This window comes from Rhyacophila brunnea, unplaced genomic scaffold (genome assembly GCF_057557595.1).
Source record: "Rhyacophila brunnea isolate RB1 unplaced genomic scaffold, BYU_Rbru_1.0 scaffold_17, whole genome shotgun sequence".
Lineage (NCBI taxonomy): Eukaryota > Metazoa > Arthropoda > Insecta > Trichoptera > Rhyacophilidae > Rhyacophila > Rhyacophila brunnea.
This window is the reverse complement of record NW_028232827.1, coordinates 32,467,704-32,489,384: the sequence shown is the minus strand read 5'-3', so window position 1 is coordinate 32,489,384 and position 21,681 is coordinate 32,467,704. Positions and strand designations below refer to the sequence as shown.

General features: G+C 30.6%; 1 protein-coding gene across 1 annotated transcript; it reads right to left on the bottom strand.

Moving 5' to 3' along the window:
* Positions 1-20,708, bottom strand: LOC147073962 (membrane-bound alkaline phosphatase-like). Its single transcript, XM_085944712.1, has 7 exons — positions 20,508-20,708; positions 16,053-16,245; positions 13,625-13,797; positions 11,806-12,139; positions 6,230-6,544; positions 4,028-4,205; positions 1-22 (listed from the first exon to the last, which is right to left on the bottom strand). The coding sequence occupies exons 1-7, from the start codon at positions 20,706-20,708 to the stop codon at positions 1-3; spliced, it is 1,416 nt and encodes a 471-aa protein (XP_085800838.1).
* Positions 20,709-21,681: the final 973 nt, after the last annotated feature.

Below are 21,681 nucleotides of genomic sequence, written 5' to 3'. Positions count from 1 at the left end.
TTACATCTTGACTGATGGACTTCTGAATGGAAAATAATTAATGTGTGATATTACTGTCGCTATATATTTTAAGTGTGCAGTAGTGGTTGACAATATGATTTGGCTGTCCAAATTCATAATATTATTATTATGCAAGTGGCTGTGACATCTTTATTAAATATTTATAAGTATTTTAACGGATGTCAACACTCAAAACTGAGATTTAATTAACAAACATTTTCTGAGAAATGGTTCTTAATAAGTTTTACAATCTTAGTAATCTTTTGAAGTTGTTTTGATAAAACACACGTCATTATAAAATTTGTAATGTCTCGGACCTCGAAACCGCAACGAAATGTATCAGAGACAAGTGATGTGTCAACCACTCTAACGTGGGTCTAAATAAAATTATTTTATATAAACATTAATCATTAATTTTAAAAAGATTATAATAAACGATTGTGTTATATATTTTACATTCCTTAATAACTGCAATGTTTGTAAATCAGTAGTTCCAGATTGTAGTTATCTCTTGATTTGATCCAAATCTCTTTATCGGCAGCATTTTTGGAGAGATAAAATATGTAGATAGTAAAGTCTTGAGACGTTAAATTAATCATTTTCTATATATTATACGAAATTTCAATATAATGGAAGTAAAACTGAAAACAGAAAAAGACTAATGAATAAATAAGCTGCATGTCATATCACACTGTGGTTTAATTATTAACAACGCCACAAAAGGTGACTTATATTTTTATTCATCTTCTTGAGTAGGTAAAGTTTTAAGTCTTATTTTGGGCATTTATTGCACTCATTTTCAGACTAATATCGTACTATAAAGGGACTACGCCTCAGTTTAAAGTACGGGTAGATTCACATGTTTTCCTTCACTCACATCTGCAGAAAGCCATGAGTGATGCAATACAAAATAACTGATACTACGAGATCACGCGGGTTTCCTTATGGTTAATTTGAAAATGGCTTTCACGTTAGCTGGTTAAAGAAAATCGCAATAAAACCATGTCAACTGCTTAGTTTGCAAACTCCATTAGGGAAAATTGTTCAGGAAGGAGAACAAACTTAACAATTTAATTATCGAGTCGAATTTAACAATTCCAAAAATACAATAGGATTTTTTTTACAAATAACCTGCACTATGAATTAATTAATACACTATTTTAGCTTCCTTTTTATAATAAATAAAATTTATATAAAGAGCGGAGTTGTTCCATTTACGAAATTGGAAATTTAGCACCTGCAGTTGGGTGTTTAATGATAACTCATTTTTGTACAGGTTCAGGACTTTGAAATTTTGTGTGAGCATATAAAACATGCTTTACAACAAAATGCCATCATAATCTCATTTTTGTTAAAAGTGCAGTTGACTGGTTTGCAGAATAAACAGTCGATATCATATTATAATTAAATGATGAATCTACACACAGTTTACAGTTCGATTCTTATATACCTATGATGTATTGACTAAAAACCATCTCGCAATCGACGTGTTGGAGATGATCATGCTATAGTATGATACAGTAATAAAATATGTGTGAAAAAAAAAGTGAGTGAAAAATATTTTTAAATGAGTGAAATTAATATGCCTAATTAAGCAGAACGAAAAAAAACGAGTAGTTACAAATTCCATATATAAACAGAAATTACAATACAAAGTTGATCAACACAATTTTGTATAGTATCTGCTTTTCTTTTACACTCAGAAATTACCACGACATTTTTATAGTATTAATTAATATATTATTATGTATTGTATTTCTAAAGCATTCATATATTATATATAATATTATGTTTATCAAGGTGACATTATTTTGGAATGCATAGAAAGCGTAGAAAGTAGATTACTCAATTTTAGCTTATCTCTGAGTAATGATTGATGGAATAATAATATTATAATATAGTATTTCCGATGAATAAGATATCATAAATAATGTTTGTAGCATTATGTTAGTACGTTTTTTTTTTGTTGCTATGTATAAATTAATTCGTTTATTCATTGAATATACAAAATACTTTTAGATTACAAAACATTTTCATTGAAACACATAACTTTGAACAACCCTGAAACATAACATCTTCACAACAACTTTATGTCATGTCCCCCTTTTAAAAAATCTAATCTTGGCGCTTCCCTCCCTTTGTTTCATAAAATAATACAGACACGTTTTTAAACGGTAAAAAATGTATTAATACATTAACAGAAGAAATTAACAGAATAATAAGAAGGTTTCACTATGTATTTTCATTTTTAAATTAATTTGTTTTTAATGCGATGGATTTTAAAGTTTATCAAATCTAGGTATCGTTGAGGGGAGTTACGGAGAGTGCTACTCGTAGCTCTTTTTCTACCACATACTAAACAGGCTCGATATTTGTATTTAAATATGATGTTACGAATGACAGCAGTACTTGCATTGCTTTGCTTGGCATATTATTATATTCTTCATTTCGATTCAACCAAAATTGAACTAGCGTTTCACTCTGGTATTTTTGTTTTGATGAAGCTTTAATTACTGCTCTTCGCGCCTCATTTTACACTAGTCTGTCTACGCCTCCAGTTTGGATATTGCTGTCTTAGGTTAAAGATTATTACGAATATTATAATAATATGTACCCTTATAATTATTTGTAGCGATATCTATCAGCGTCAACAAAATCCAAAAAAATATTAACTCTAGACGTAAACTGAGTAAATATAAACATTAACCCTTTTCTATTGAATATACATATTAATTTAAAAACACTTCTGAGAAAATAACTGTTAGAAAAAATCTTATTGTGAAAAAAATACACACAGCAGGAATCGAACCTGCTTCTCTCAGGTTCGCGCCCTCGTACATCGACTACAATGCTATAAGCATCTAAATATTCTGAATTTGGAATGGAACATGGAATCTGATTCATGGAAATATTCTGTGCATTGGTATTAATTCAATTGAAATATATCTTATTAAAATTTGGGGGTCGTACTGTACATTTTTTTGTTATTAATACTATCGATTTGAAACCATCACTAATAGATTTCTAGTGTATGATTGATAAGTTAAAAAATACGGATCGTCTTAGCTTGGTTTTTAGCCAATACAGGACCATCATCATCTACCGATTTCAAGGGAGACTTCACAGATTTTGATGCAGAAAAATATCTTTAAAAAATAAAGTGGGTATTCTTTGGTCAGATTATTTTAATCCCATCACAATAATACATTCATTAATGAGACTCACCGATGCATTATTATGTTGGTACCTATATAACTATTGTATTATCTAGTATGTCATAGAAGGCCGCACATAGTATTTCATTGACACATGTTTGTGTATACTTTTTATTACTATTGCATGCTTTGTGCTTTTATTATTTGGTGTGTATTATGTTATTATTTGTCATTAAATGTTATTACTTTTTTTGATAAATAAATAATAGAAAATTATGAAGTAATTGACAGAAGGAAAGAGTACCCAAGTCCATTGTATTATATCTTATTTTAGATGATACAATAAATAAATAAATAATAAGTATAAATAACTATTTTGTTATTCAATGAAAAAATTACAAGATTTAAGAATATAACATTATTTTATTGGACATACATAATTTGAAAACACTTCTGATAAAAACATAACCAATAGAAAAATCTTTTAGAAAAAATACGATACCCAACGCGATTAGATTTGGTTGAGTGTAATATTTTCTTGGAATAACGACCTAACGGCCAAAAAAACAGTGAAGGTTGATAAATAAAGGGTTTTGAATAAATATATAACATTTCGATACTATGACAATGTCTTATTTGTACATATTATAACAGAAACCTTTATAAAATATCTTATACTTCATCAGTTATAATTTACAATGAAATAAAAAGTCAATTAATACTATTAAATTCATATTTCATATTATATTATACAAAAAATATATTGATTCAGTCATTAACATGACATAAAAAGTCTTGTAAAAATAACTCCAAATATCACAAAGAATTCTAAAGATTTTAACATGGGGTTTATGCTATTAGCTGAATTGTACGTGGAAAATTCCTTATGCACACCGGCCGCGTACTTGATGATGTAAGGAATAGAAGTCTGATCGTATACCCCAGTGAAGAGATGCTGCCAGGGTCCATAGGTGTAGATCCCGACGTCTTCGCCGCCGTGGCTTTCCGAATTCAAGGGTACCAAAGATGGGTATTGAAAGTGGACGTCGTCTGGGAAAATATTAATTAAAATGTCGATAAGTATAATGACACTTCAGAAAATAAATTCAATATTAAGTTTCAATTCATAATTTTATTATTAGGTATGAAGTTGTAACCAAACCTAACCTCACAAATGTAATGTGAATTGTGGAAATACAGTAAGGAAAGTATCAAACTTAATTGCAATCATTTTTCAATAAATTTATAGACTCAATAGACCTCTGAATAAGTTACATCAAATTAGGCTACATTTTGAATGTCATAATAATATATTATGAAGACTGCTGCTACATTTCTCTAGTAATTATTATATCAGTGTCCACTAAATATTTATGATAACATAAAATTGTGGTAACGATATGTTGTAGTCAATTCATGTATAATAATAACTACGAGGAATCGATATGTGAATGAATCAGATTGATATATTCACCAGTAAAAGGGTTATAGTTTTTTTCTCTCTGTATGGGGACATAATGGAACATTCTGATGGTAAAATGAGAACATATCTGCAATTTCTTTCTTTTTGCTGTCGAAAGTGTTTCAAAAAGAAAGAGACAAATTATGTTGGTAATCCCATTATATATGTAAACACGAAAGACTAGCATATTATACTTAGCGTATTGAAGTAACAGTGTTGAAGTACAGTATGTATATTGTCTATAGACTCCATTTTGAACATATACGTATTCCATAATATAGAATGAGAAAACGTTGTAGGCATACTGTATCCGCGACCACTACTTTATACTTTTACCGTTGTCTGCCAATTAAAAATATTTATATATCAGGAAATCTTAGTAATTTGGCTACGAAACGTGACGTTGGCATGCTAATTAAAATTTTTGCATATTATTTTATCATTCTATTTTAACCCTTGATTGCATCGTGTTGCCTTTCAGCAACAAATTGTATTATTCTTTATATTTTTATATGTATGATATTTTACTTAAAAACTTACAGTTATATGCATTGAAAAAAGCGTGCTAACAAAATTTAGTGGTCAAAGTTTTAGTTTTTATTCACAGATGACACTGCTAATATATAATAATAATATTAAATATTAAATGTGATCTATTAGAAAAGTAATATACATACTCATCATATTTAATGGTTTCCAACATTATGGATGTATTTTGATTAGGTAAGAAGTAGGAAATCCAATCCCGAGCCAAAATTCTGATGCCGGGATTTAGGGATTACAATTTGACAATCCCGGGATTGGCATTTTATATTTACAAATAATATTGATAAAATCGGTCAAAAATAAATCTAGTATAATTTATTAAGACATTTATTATGAATATTGTATACGTTCAATCTGGGAAAAACATAAGTTTATTGGAGTAAATAATATTGTAATATAAATAATAATGTGAATTTAATATGAGACTGTTGTTTCTGATAGTAAAGACTTAATGAATAGGTTAGCGAGATTTAAAATAGTAATTTGCTTTACTATTTTAAATCTCGCTAACCCATTCATGGTGTACTTATGGCCTTTCCGCTTCATAAATCTAATTAGTCAGCCAAATATGAAACTGCCGTAAAACGTATGAGATCATGGTGGAATTACTTTATTAAAAGTGCGAAGCATTATTTTTTTCAATATTTCTCATTTTTATTAAATTATGTGAAAAAATAAAATGAATCGGCAACTTACACATGGGTATAAATCAAACTTCATTCAAACTCAGTTTATTTCTTATGTAGTTATTTGTTATTAAAAGTATTTTTTCTGTTATATTTTCGTTTTTATTTTATTTTCCATAAAAATTGATAAAAAAATCAATCCCGAAAGTTAGGGATTATGTTTATCAATCCCGGGATTCATAGGTATCGAAAACAGCTCGGGATCCCGGGATTGGAATCCCTAGTCATAAGCATATTTATTATGCATCATGTTATTTTCAGTTGTCAAAAATGAATTTTTAGCCACTAGCCAACATTTAAATACAATTATTTATTACATTGGCACTCTCATATCATCTGCCAAAAAAATGAACTGATTATTAAAATTAAAATTAAGTTACCCATGTTTTCATTAGTTACATCAACTCGATGTCCATCAACTTCGCTCCTGTAACCTTGTCCATTTGCATAGCTGAGCGTCAAGTAAGGCAAGCCATCGGTACCGGTCAGTCTATCCGCTGGACCCAAAATATTATTTCCTCTGTTTGAATATCCGCTCATAGTCATTGTATGGGAGTGATCGGCAGTTACTACCAGGAGAGTGTCTTTATCGGAAGTAAGCTCAACTGCACGAGCTATACCTTTGGAGAATTCAGCTGTCTCGTCTAGGGCCAGACGAGCCATGGTAGCGTGATGGGCTTGATCAATTCGACCCCCTAAAATAAGGTGCATTATAAACATAAGCGTGAAGTTCGACAGTTTTGACAGAAAATATGATATAGTTTGAGTGATGCCGAGTGAGAGAATACGATGCAATTAGCTTCATTTAAGAACAGTCGAAAATAATAACAATTAATAAATTTAACCTGTATAATTCGTGCGCAGTAGAAGAGATCGCAAACTGCGCAATTTCAAGGTTACGTAAAGTGTGTTGTTCCACTATTTATAGTAAAATATTATCTTACTCTCTCAATGTATTAAGGTGATGTCTCTAGGTAAAGTTGTTATCGAAAAATAGCTAGAAAAGTTTATTAATCGGTAAATATATATTCAAAAGTAATGAGAAAAATAAAATAAAAAATTAAGAAGTATCATGGAGTTCTATATACCAAAAATAAGTGTCAAATTCGGTACATTTCTATCGGGTGGTAAGAATGAATGACATAAGATTTATTATCAAAATTACGATAAAAATGTACGTAAATCTATTACCCAGGGAAACGCTAAGCAAAAATTGGAATTTATTATATCCTTATATCTCTTTTTTTAAATTTAAAAAACATCGATTTAGAGGTTAGAAAGCACGCAATTAAAATCGAAAAATCTCGGCTTACACGCAATTTATCGCGAATAACGCTTAGCGTTTCTATTAAAAATATTATTTATTAATTTTTACGGCAGTTATTTAAATTTAATCTTGTATTTTTGTATATTAACGAATCGATAGAAATCGAAACCATAATAATTGCTCAAATTGGCACATGTTTATCTGTATGGTGCTGCCGTTGTGGAATTATTTGGAAACAAAATATCTCCATACAAAACACACATACCATAACATGACGTTGAAAATGAAACTCACACATAGACAAGACAAAATAACATTTCTCTGCATTTTGACAAAAATCAGTTTATCAGTTTGAGGCGAAATTGCCATATGAATAAAAATAACTTAATAATTGAAATTACAATATTAACTTAATTTACGTATAAACCTGCCTATATTCAAAATTTGAAACTGCGAATTATTTGCAATTAGTATTTGCTTAAATTACAACTGTTTTTTTATCATTATTTATGATAAAAATAATCAACAAAATAAACAAATCTCGCATTTTAACATATGGTAGCATTAGTCTATGGTAGCATTCGTGCTCTCGATCTAATATCGGATTTATGACAATTTTTCTTTATTTGGCCATTATTAGGTATATTGTTTGAAAACAGGAAGGAATCGACTCATCAGTAACATTTTTGTCAAGTAAGTAAACTTTTCAGTGTATAATAAATAATATTATTATCGTACATCAAAATGACAAACTATGTCACGCAGTTTTGATTGTCAAACAAACATTCAAAAATTATTGAAAAGAGTTACATATACTGTATTTTCAATCACCATCATGCATTTATCATCAATATATATTATTTTAGGCGTAGACTCATCGTTTTCGTAAAATTATAAATACTTTACGTTAGTTTGAGGTTATGTTTATGACAAATGTCATCGAGCCCATCTTGTACGTTTTGTAAATTATCTAATAGATAGTGAATTTCTTTCATTCGCATATTATGATTGTAGAACCGAATTTAATAAAATAAAATTTTAATTTCATTCAAAATTACTGAAACTTGTCTCGAAAATGTATCTCATAATCATCATTATAATTATTCACAATGCTACAGTGATAAGTTTGACACGAGTATATGAATGTAATTAGGTTATGTTTTTTTGTTTACATATAGATAAATCTTTTAATACTGATGAACTCGACGAAATATTGGACGACAGACTGCGAAGTCGGCGACGGTTACGAATCCGACAACAGCGACGACATTTACATTCGACATTTACAACCTTCGACATCACAATCCAGGGTGCTTCCCTGGCTCACAAAATGGTAGGTTTACAATTTTCTTAATAATATATTTATTGGTTTTATATACCATCCGGTCATACACTAGATTCATTTTCATTACATGCTTTGGCATAAAAACAAGAATTCATTACATCTTGTACACATGATGTAGCGATTGTCTCGAATGAGGAGTTGATGGTTTGAATAGTAAACTTCAATCAAAACATATTATTATCCATCATTATTTGTATTTTTACTGCTAAATACTTGAATTAATGAGGAAATATGGATTATGTAATAATATTTTTTTCCTATTGTTTCAGTATGCCGAATGCTGGTCCGGAATTGGAGGAAGATTTGTTGGCGAGAGGGCATGTCGGCGATCGGATAATTGCTTATTACAGGACTGCGATGAAGACATGCAAATGGCCTGTGAGGGTTTTTAACCACTTTGTGGACTTGGCGGTAGTAAACTGTTGGCTAATGTATATGCGGAATTGTAAACTAGAAAATGTACCCCGAAAGGATATTATGAGACTGTTGTCGTACTGAATCAGATTAGCGAAAGCTATGATTCGGTATGAAGATCGGGTAGCCAACATTTTAACACTGCCAGCACGAGGTCGGCCAAGAAACATGTCGACATCGCAGGTAGACACAGAGCCACCAGCTCGCAGGAGAACGGTTTTCCCCCAACCGATCGCTGAGGTACGTTTGGACAGCGTTGGCCACCATTCAGCATCCGTGTGCAGATACCCTGGATGCAAGTCCCGCACCAGGTATATTTGCATAAAATGCAATATATACGTGTGCACAAAATTTTGCTTTGAGCTGTATCACACAGTATAGGATGCAGCTCAAAGCAATTTTAAAGTACATTATTTAGGGTTTTATTTCATAATTTTAACTAATTTTAAGTGTAAATATATTTAATTATCCTATTTATAATGTTTTTGTATTGTTTTTATTGTGTAATGTTCTATTAAAATTGACCATTCCTATGACAAGTTGTTTTCTTTACCTTCCCTAAGTTTATAGAGTAGGTAATATTCATCTGCAGTGTTACCTGGTATGTGCATATAGTATATTTTACTTTACAAAATAAAAAAAACGTAAAAAATTTTTTTTTGTCAATAGACTAATACTTCTCTTCCATAAAATCAAAGAAATATTTTTTTTGATGGCTGGTTCTCCCTCGGGTCTCAAGTGGTTATATTAGAATATATTATTATATTCTTAAATAATAATATGTAAATGAATTTTTGTCTAGCAATTTTATTCATCTAGAATTCCATTCCATTGGCAACTTTAATTTACTTTTAAAATTAGTTATGGTAACTCACTGCCATCTGATTGAAACTGACCAAAGTTTTTAGTAACAGATTTTTAGAAATTCATGGTAGATGCCTTTAAATATAAATAGATGGCGTAAAAGTCACATTATATGTGTTATTTAGGCCGAAGACATCGCCTTAAGCGATACAAAGAAAGCAGCAAAGCAATGGTGCATCATTATTTTTTTTTATTTTTGTATTATTGCTCTGAAATCTTCGCTAGTCTTTCTTGCTCGATTTCAGATTTAAATATTATTAAAAGAAAACGTATTAAGAGGCATAAGATGAGAGACAACTTAAAATTATGTAAATGTGTGTGAAGAAGGGATAAAAAAATAGTATATTAAAAGTGGGTAATATTATCGGCAAAAAAGTTGACAGGTGGCACTGCTACCTGGTTTAAGTTAAAAAATAATAATATCTATATAAAACAGACACCATTTATAAAGCATGTATGGTCAAGATATGAGTATACCGGCTGCAAAATACGATATAATATAGCAAAGAAAAATGTGCGACCATACTTTCCCAAAAAAGGATTGTATTGACCAGAATTTTTCGACAGCGGTCAAGATTATTATTGGGGTATGCAAGGTTTGATTTATACGTCATTTTGTGGCTGTTATATTTAGACCCAAATCGATAATATCAATATACCTCATGAATATAAAAAAACGTAAATTATGGATAAAAGATCAGATGTGTATGTAAGGAAAAAGGGCTAATACAATTTTTCCTTATGTGATTAACAGTAAGGTAGAATTAACATCGTATATCTAGCTTGAATGAAATATAACAAAATAAATTTTCAAAATAACATAATTTTGAAAAACTTCAGAAACATATTATCAGCTATACTGCCTTCCAAGAAGAAGGCAGTAACTCGCAAAATTTGTGAAATTGAGTTATGAATGCCACCCGTTAGGTAATTTTGAAAGCTATATATTCTGTTCACTTCAAAATCAGTATTATCACTAAAATACCGTTAAAATCCTTAGTAAAAAATAGACATCTTTTAAAATAATACATTTTTTTAGCAAAAAGGCAGTAATTGCACCTATTCATTGCAGTTACTGCTTGTGTATTATTAATTTGTTTGTATTTTACCATCCTACTAATAAAAATTATCACCGTTTTTTATTAATTCACAGTACTAAAGTTTGAGAAAAAACACAATATTATGTCATTTATCTCGAAAGTGTGTGAGAGTCAGTTACTGCCTTCTTCCTTAGAAGGGCAGTATATTATATCTCTATATAAAAATGAATGTTTGTTTGTTTGTCCCATATGCGTTCCTATACAATTCATCCGATTGCGATGAAACTTTGGTGAGTTGTTGTGTGCACACCTTCAAAGGTTTATGAATTAGAAAAACCACCTACTTATTCTTCATTCCATCTTCTTATATTCGTGTGCGTTCCTATACCATTCATCCGATTGCGATGAAACTTTTGTGAGTTGTTGTGTGCACACTTGCAAAGGTTTCTAAATTAGAAAAATCACCTTCTTTTTCTTCATTCCATCTTATTCTATTCGTGTGCGTTCCTATACCATTCGTCCTATTGCGATGAAACTTTGGTCAGTTGTTGTGTGCACATCCGCGAAGGTTTTTGAATTAGTACAACCATCTTCTTCTATTCGTATACGTTTATATAACACTTTATTTATTTGACTGGCATTGCAACGCATGCTGGTTACTCGCTAGTATAAGTATAAAAAAAAATCTAGAAGAAAAATTTGACAGAGTGGGACTCGAAATCACTTTCCATCTATGCGAATTATTTCTTAAAACTACGTTTTAACTGAGGTACCTACTTAAAATTACACCAATTAGATGGCAATCTGCTATTTAATCAATTAATATAATTATATTACAAACTTAAATGTAACTTACGTCTGGGCACTAGCCACGTATTAATTATTATTGAATAAAACAAATCACTTTAAATGGAAAATAATAGAGATAAATCCATCGTTATAGATGAGTGTTACTTTTATGGGTTATTGAACCAGTAAAATATTTTGGTAAAATCAAATAATATAATATCACTACATACTACATACCCTCAGCAAATAAAAAGTATCCCTTTTCATTCTGGGATAAAAGTTCAATGGCGACTTCCATCATTTCAGTAAAGCTTGGTTCGGTAGTTTTATTTGCTACCAAATTATATTGGCAGTCAATCGGTTCGAATATTCCTAACAAAAAATCACTGGATTTGTTGACAGTCAAAAGTTGATCTTTGTTCCAAACGTATGTTCCAACTTTCTCAGCATCAAGTTTTTGACTTTTCCATTCCTCAATTAGGTTTCTACCATCCCAGCGATTTCCTATATAGCCTTCTTCGTCAGTTGTTTTATTGGATATGAATTGACTCCTACCTCCACCCAATATCACCTGAAAATTTTATATTTTCTAAAGTAACAATCATTTCTGGTAAATACATACAAAAATCATTTACTGTCGATATCAAAAATATTTCATGAACACGATAATTTATTATCTATAAAAAAACTTTTATTAATTTATCAACCTTAGCAAGAAAACAAATGCAAACAAAACGATCACGTATTATGCCCAGCATGCGGCTTTTCACACCACGATGTGCTCCTCTAAGTTATCTGATCTTTATTTTGATGTTGGCCCATATTTAGCATACAATAAATAATTTATGTTATCTCGGAATGTTCACACTGGGTTAATTATTAATTATTATTAGTGAGTTATTCTAGGTGGTTCTTACATTTCGCTATGAAGGTCTTCTGACCGCACAGCACTGAAAGCACATATTACTTTATAATACTCTGTATTTATCAGTGGCGAAGAGTGGTGGAGATAGGCTGTTAAGATCCGATATAAATTGTGCATACTAAGCTTTATCGGTTGTACGTATTTGTTTTCATTGAACTAAAACTACAATTATTTATAGATGGTGTTGGTTAGTTTTTAAAATTCAATTAAATCATGCTAAAATTAAGCCATAATAAATAATAGTCAAAAAATAGTAATCTATCAATAAAATATCTACAATTATGACATTAAATGATACATAATTTTGGATATTTTATATATAGAATAATATTTTTATAAATTATGGCATGGTTTAACAAGGCTTCAAGAATTTAAAAAAAACTGACCATCAATATGTTTAATACGTCATGTATTCTTAATTCAAAGAAAACAAATAAGTATTAACGAAAAAGTTTGCACAAGTTTGTCAGGGGTTTGGGTCTAAATCTCGAAGGCCGGAATCCCGAAGGCCGAAATCCCGAATGCTGAAATCCCGAATGGCCGAAATCTCGAATGGCTGAAATCCCGAATGCCGAAATCCCAAATGCTAAAATCCCGAATGGCCGAAATGCCGAAGGGCCGGAATCCCGAAGGCTGAAATCCCGAAAAATAAAAACTAATAATTCTCAACAACTACCAACTCGATAGTATTAAAAAAAAAAATATATATATATTTTGACAATAATTATGAATATCTTAGTTTCCATTGTTCCACAAAATAATGGATTTTTGTCTCTCCTGTAATTTGCGCAATTCAACATAAGTGTTAAGATTGCGCAATTTTTAGAGGAGAGACAAAAACCATTTTTTTGTGGATAAATGGAAACCAAGATATTAATAATTGTCAATATATATATTATATATTATTGCATTTTCTTTTATAAAAAGTAAAATTTTTTGCTTTCGAGTTGGTAGTTGTTGAGAATTATTACTGTTTGTATTTTTTTATTTTTCGGGATTTCAACATTCGGGATCCTGGCATTCGGGATTTCGGCCTTCGGGATTTTGGCCTTCGGGGTGTCGTCCGGCACCCTAAAAATAGAATATCTAAAATAATTATGTAACATTTAATTGAATTGGCGCTGAGTTTACCTTGATGCGTCTTCCAGTTTCGCCATGAACCAGCTGGTACGCGAGATCTCTGCAAACCTTAGGGTCATATCCATCGCTGATAATATTTCCATCATTCGTCCACCATCTATCAGATGTGTGGCCATACATACCGGCGGGAGACGCATCGACGAGACTAGTTGTGGTCACTATTCCTACAGTTAAGAACTTTTTTAAGACATTTTTTCAATTTTTTTCAATTTCAATAATCAATCTACTGTAGAGATTTACTCAATTCTTCATGCGTGCAACTCCGCATAACATTTAACCTCAAATCTAAATCATAATGTATAACTTCAAACTCAACGTAAAAACTAATTTAATAGTACAGTATATTATGTTAATCCAAATTATTATCTACAATACTAAACCAATAATATCAACACTGTGTATTATTTAACTGTATCCCGAATAAATCATATCACATACACGCGCCAAAAGCAACATTCTGTTAAATTAATAAATAATGTATCCTTATCCCAAGAAACATTAGGAACAACATTTATAGTATCAATAGTTATAACGAATAGAATAATTTACAAGATTTGTGAATGGAACATTTTTATTGAACAACTTTATTTGAAGATTCTGACGAGGGATGTATTAAAAACAAGACACGCGTAGTTGACATAAACAGATACTAATAATCTCAATAATTATGATAATTCGGCCAAGTCGCTACCTTCTTGATACAAAGTCTAAACTTATCTTTTTGCACAAGCATATTTCTTCAAATGAGTGGTCCAACTGTCAAAATCAGATCGCAGATTGTTTGACATATTGATTTGAAAAATCACTTAACGAAAACATTAAAAAAGCTCCTACAAAAAATGAACACGTTACTAAAGCCACTCTATAGTATATAACAATTATAGGACATCCATAGAGTGAGTTTAGTTGGACGCTATTTTATAGATTCATATTATAGGGTCTCCTTGGCACACTCAGTGTACTTCTTTGAACGTATATAATATATATGTATAATAATTGTATTTTCACTGTTTTTGTATGTTTATATTATAATGTTCTCTTTTGATATTTTCATTTTTATCCCTTTTATTACTTTTGTTTTTCTTTCTTCTTTATAATAATGTTTCATGTCACGTTGTGAACGTCGTACACTTATAATTTGTAATGTCCACAATATTTAAAAAATAAAATATGAAATTGGGAAAGGGCGGGACAGAAGAGGTAGGACCAATCGTTGTCGGAAAGTTTCCACAAGTATCGGCTAGTATCTGCAGTAGGCAATGGTCACGCGCAGTTAGTTGGCGTGGTTATCCACTTGTAGTTGAAGGATCATACTTATAGTTCCAGGCTAAGTGTTAGCGCTAAACTCAAAGTGCGTAGTGTCAAGGTATGAGGAATGGGTATCTATGATTGAAGTGAGGAAAAGTTATAATTAATAGGCGGGGTATATATGAAAGTCAATGAAACCCTCTAGATTCCCCCGTCACCTTAAAAATCAATAATAAATTATAATGAATATTTTCTCGACATAAATTCCCCTCATACCATTTTACCTGTGTGCGCGCCTTTGTCAGATGTGTTACCGGCATTACCGCACATTTACCAGGAGCGATAGTCCGATAGACAGAGCGATCCCGGTCAGGACACACAATATTTATGTATTTTTCTCAAAGCCTGGGTGTTTGTGATTGTTCAAAATTACTAACAGCCACCTTCTACGAAAAAACAAGGATATGGTTTTTAATAATTCTAAAAAAAAAAGAGGTGGGAAAACTGGTCGATTTTGAAGACTAAGTATATTTACTACCAGTATAAAAAAAATACTTAGTATCGAAACTTATTCCAAAAAACTTACTAGTATTTGGGATATTATATAGACTATAGAGTGTTTGGGGTACTTGACTTTTTAAAAGCCATTTTAAACAAATTGTTTCTATAATTATTATCCATTTACACAATCACGCATAAAATTTGAATTCAGTTTATAAGTTCCAATTATATATAACACTAAAAAATCGAGAAACTCGACATGATGAAACCAGATAAACGCGTAAATACTTATCAGAACTCGAGCACTAGTACTTACTCCGGGACTTGAGACTTGACTTCCACCGACGTAAGTCTCATACTCAACTGGAACTAAATCTAACTTCATATTATTACTATAAAACGAACTTATCACCATTTTTGTCCTTCACTATACCAATTTTATAACTGAGGAGAAAGAGAAAGCAATGACGCCAATGACAGTTGAGCGTATCACGGCTCGACATACGTGTATTACAACAAGTACAAGTTTATTTTGCTACACGTATTGAGTATGGGTAGTTACATCCGAGACTTGAGTACACGAAATGGTGACAGTATTTCCAACTCACCTCTAGTCACCAGTATTAATGGAATGTTAGATTATTATTGACAATATTTTTTTTTATCTTACCCACACTCTTCCCAGCGTCCAAAAAAACTTTTGCCAAAGATTCCACGTGGGTACTTTCGTCTTGCATTTTCTCACAACTACTTCTCGGAACCTTCCCATTGACTCCAATTGTTCCGTAATTTGCCTTAATCCCTCCCAAGTATGCGGTAGCCGTACAAGCCGAGTCGGAAACTTGCCTGTCAAGACAATATGTCTGAAATTAAAAAAAAAATATATGTGATACTGTGAAAACCCATTCAAATAATGTGTAAGTAAGAAAAAGTATTTTAATCTCTCATTAATTATTATTAGCATAAATAGTTCCCGACATGTATACTTTAGGAATATTTTTCATATAAAATAAATGACAATATATTACAGTTTGTATTAAATGATGTTAACGCGCGTGTTTGAACATGTACCTAACCGATTTTTTTAAACGGTACATGTTCAAACACGCGCGTTAACATGATCTTACTCCCTACTTCAGCTTTAGTTTGTTAATTTATGGCTACGGCCGTATGTTGTAGCTTAACCACTGGGGAAAGCCAAAAGAAATGGCGTATTTCAAAAAAAAACACTACCTTATTCTTAGGTCAATAATTATTATAAAGCAATAATTATTCATAGAATGTTTATCACACTTCAATGGTCAAAGACATAGCTTATAATTAGTATCTTTAGAATTATCTTCAAATTTGTTAATCTTGCCTATATTTTGAATAATAAAATGCCTAATTCTTGTCAAATTTGGGATTACAGAGATTATCAATATAATTTTTAATTGTAAATATTTCACTATAATAATGTCTACATAAATTATACTAATGGTTTTATAAATGCGTTTAAAAATTAATAAATGTAAAAAGTCTTAACACCACTGCACATGCATGTACTGAAATATGACTATATTCTAAAACATTAGAGCGAGAGGTTTAAAAGAATAATATTTTATGTAATAAAAATACTTTATGCAGTCATCAAATGTTTAAAATAAATATAAAGGATAATAAGGCTTCAAAATTATAAAAATAGATTATCTACAACGTTTAAAGAATGTCCAGGATCATGCTTTGAAAATACAATAGAAGTTCCATTTTGACCTACGCTGAGCATGTCCGCCCTTAAATTATTATAAATTAATATAATTAAATACCTTGACACCGGTTATTAATACTTTGGACGCTGAAGACGCACATGCGCGTAATGACCAGGCGGCCGATCGATGTAATTAACGTGCATTTTAAAGGTGCTAATTAAAAAATCATTATCTACTCAGCAGCGAATGAGTTAATTAAGATGATTGATACTTTCATTCAAAAGCACAAAAAGCAATTACCAAAAATAAACGCAATTGTGAAGTGCTTAGATTATTAAAAAATTACTAGTTATTTTTATTGTAATTAAATAGGATGCACATGGCCCAAAAACACATTGGTGCAGATCTAGCGTATGTTCGGCGACGTATTTTTTCAAAAATATTTTTTTTAATACATACCTACTTATATATTACTTATATACCTACCTGAGGTATTTTTAAATTATGTATGCATTTTGATACGCTTTATCGAAGGTTATTGAATAAGTTTAATGTTTATTTTATTTACCTTTCCATTAGGTAAATAAAAATGTTTGACTTGAAATCTTTTAGAATTATTTCAGATTAATCTTTAACATTGTGACCATATAAGGTTTCTATACATTTGAGTAAGTATGCACATTTAAAAGTAAAATTCACCACCTAAAGATAAAGTCGGGATGAAGTGATACTTTAATGTCACTGCTTTTTGAAGTGATGACTATCGAATGACTACCAATACAAGATTATAATATATTGACTCCACCCTACTCTATATTATGCATCTAATACCCCGTCCATCGAAATAGACCAAACCGAATCGTTTATTACCCTCTACTTTACGCTGTTTCCGTTCACAACCATTTATTAACTAGTCGAGCGTTCATGGAGCTGCGTGCGAAACTGTATACAGAAATCGCTTTGTGTTCCATAATGCTCCATTCAAATAACGGTGTTTGTACATATAATTTTGTACGTCTATTTGAAACAAGTATTCTTTATATAAAAACAGAAAAATATTTTTCTGTATGGTCACTTTTTGATGTCTATGGGCGCTTAACTGTCAAATAAACGATAAGTTTTCGCATTTTGCCGCTAGATATCCCTAGTAGTCCGTATGTTGAACTCGCTATTACATACTTACATATTTCTTTTATTTTTAGATTTTATATTACATTATGGCTGGATAATCCGAATGCCGAATAAACGTTATTGAATAAATATAATCATTACAATATTTATTTATAGGAAATCTCTGGAACGTGGAAGGTAAACAAATAAAAGTAAATGGTTATCGTGATAGTATACCTACCTACCATATAATTATTATGCATAAATCGATTCCAGCACAATCATGTGAATTGAGTTGTTAAAAATATTATATTGTATTTATTCGATTTTTATGAATCTGCGTCTGATGTATATTTACTAACGAGACTCTTGAATTCGAAAGCGTCGCCGCTTTTACGAAATTTGCGGCATTGTAGAAATTAAAGCAGTCATAATTGAATATAATGAAGCACCAGTTATAGGATCAATTGTAAAGTAGATAATATCACTAAACAATAATTAAAATATTTCACTGAATCATAATGAAATACGGAAGAAAACAAGTACCTATGAAAATTATCGACAAACGCGGGCTGTCGGTTGCAATCTGTCAAACATCGACTGCCAAATTTAGCAATCGGTTCGCTAAACTTATGGTAGAGGGGCATTAGGTGTTCGGATTCGGCGAAATGCTTATGTAGAAAAACTCGATGAATGCAATCATACGTTTCGCACGCCATCTGGTGTAAAATCGCATTCAAAAATAATGGGTGGATGGGGCCTTACACCAATTCACTGTCATGAGTTTCATTATTTACCATCATACTAATCTTTTATTTACATTTTATGTAAATATGCGTGGCAGTCGATCTACATAAAAAAATATAAATACATCCTATCTCACATCGTACGAATTGTAGTTAATTGCTTATTTTGCTTACATTTTTAAATCGTGTAAAAATATAATTTTTTGTACGTTTGGCATTTTTTTTCAATTGAAGCTTTGGCCATTATTTCCTGATCTTAGAATGATACTTTGTGAGGTCTTTTTTAATCTATAAGTGACAACATTGAGATATTCAAACAAAATCACAGTCACAAATATAAATTCTCATCGATTACTAATCATGATGAAAAGATAACTTAAATGCTATGTTGCCAAAATTAGCATGTACCTTTTACCTACTGTAACATTGTAAATTTAGTAAGGTAACCCAAAGTGGCATCACCGGAACGGACGGGTTTTTTGTTGCGTCGTAAAAGAAAGGTTTAAAAAAACACAGTACCATTTTGAGTATATGAGAACTCATACACAATAATTAGTTTTCATCCTGACTACATTTTACTGGTTCAAGTTTAACATTTTCAAATTAATTAATAGGTAATTATACATATTCCCCACTACTACTGGCTTATATTAAATTTAATGTACGAATAGTCAATATTCGTCTTCACGTCTTTTTATTCATTCATACATATAAAACCAATCTAGGTTACACTAATTGTCCAGTGACTCGACTCTGCATAACCTTAAATATTCACAGTGATCGAGTGGATCTGTTTTGTTCTCTTGCCTCTTTCAAACTAAGTTTCTCCAAAATCTACGACTAATTGTATTTGGATGAGTGCTTATTTTTATTGTATTTTTCTTTTCTTATATTGCATGTCTTATCTATATAAATATACTTTTTTATGTTTTTTTCTCTTTTTTTACTATGATCCTTTTTAACGATTTTCGATAATTCTCGAATTATATTCATTACAGCTGTACTTAATAGGTATTTTTTGATCTAATTTAGTATGCTTTATTATACTTTTTGTGTCCGCCTGTTATTGTATGTAATATTGGGACCATCACATATTATTTTTTCCTATATTATAATACTTAATTATACTTATCCTTTGTGATTGATCCTGTTGGTTGACCTAAATAATGAAAAAAATGCACGTCACAGAATTAAATCTGCAACTCATGGTTTCCAAAACGAACACTTTATCGAATAGCCTAACGTATGTGCATACATTTATTACTTAAGTATTGAATAATAAATCAATTCCTACCCGTTCGTGATAATTGTCTTGTAAGTAAATGGTTTGTATATAAAACGTATTTAGTTTATTTTTAAGAGCCTAAGTAAAGTTACATAGTGAGTCTTGGCCACTGCAATTATTTATGCATGTCAAATCTTATTGCATTGAATGGTAAGCGTATGAAGAGCTACTAACTGTAAGCATTGTAAGTAAGATACATATAAAAATGTGACTTGAAATTCGCCGACAACTTATATGTTTGTAAATTAATATTAGTATATTATGTATTCATATAAAATAAAAATGCAGTGGTGTACCTTAATCAGACCAGATACAGGAAACTTTTCAAAACTAAGTTCAACTTCTTCGCCAGATCTCCCAGCCATCTGCCCAATATAAGCTCTGGCAGCAGTTTGCGTCGTAATGGACATTCCATCTCCCATGAAGAAAATTACATTTTTTGCAGTATTTTTATTTATAATCCGTTCGCGCTGGAGAAGGATTTTTTTCTTGGCCATATTGATCCAGTATTCAGAAGTCAGCTCCTCATTATTTATATCCGTTATTGGCAGATTATCAAACGATGGACGTATTGAAGCTTCATTGCCTTAAATAAAAAATTTAATAATATATGTTTAATATTATGCATATGTGAAAACACCTCATATAATATATACCCACCTACTATAATTATAAAAAAAAAGAAAAAAATGCCTCACGGGCATTCGCGCCAATGTGCTTTACCAATTAAGCTACGGGCACACTTCCTAATTACGAATAATTTAACTAGTAGTTTGCACTTATAATGGTTTTCAAATTGCGTTAATGTTGGCTATCGTTTTTTTGTGTTTAAAATCAATGCATAAATTAAGTACCCTAATAATTATTACTAACCGACGCACAGATCACTCCAATTTGTATTTATAAGGTACTTGCACTTATAATAATTTAACCATTTGTTTTATTACACGAATTATAAACAATATTTGAGAAGGTTAATTTCTCAAATATTGTGAATTTTACGTTAAATAAAACAAATGGGTTATATATATAATATTATATATTTTCAGACGTATTATAGAAACACTATAATCTAAAATCAGGTGGAATTTTTATATTCATAATAAAATTAGAGGTTGAAGATTGAATAAATACAAGTATACCGATACCCTATTATTTTTATAAATTTACGTCAAGGTTAATGATATAATGTAGATTATTTATAACTGTTTTCAGCATACTATGTATTACGATATAATATTTTTAAATAATAGTTTTTTATTACTATTTAAGAAAAATATATTGAAATTTAAATCTTAAGTGTTTAAAGGAGGATAAAAAATAAGGCTTAAGAATTCAAAGTTAATACGTTTCCAATAATGTAATTTTATGCGTAAGAAGGTTTAAAATTAAAATGCTTATCATTTTTCATGCAAAGCGGTTAAATAAGTCCTGTTTCATGAATTTGTGTATTATATGGCGATGTGAAAC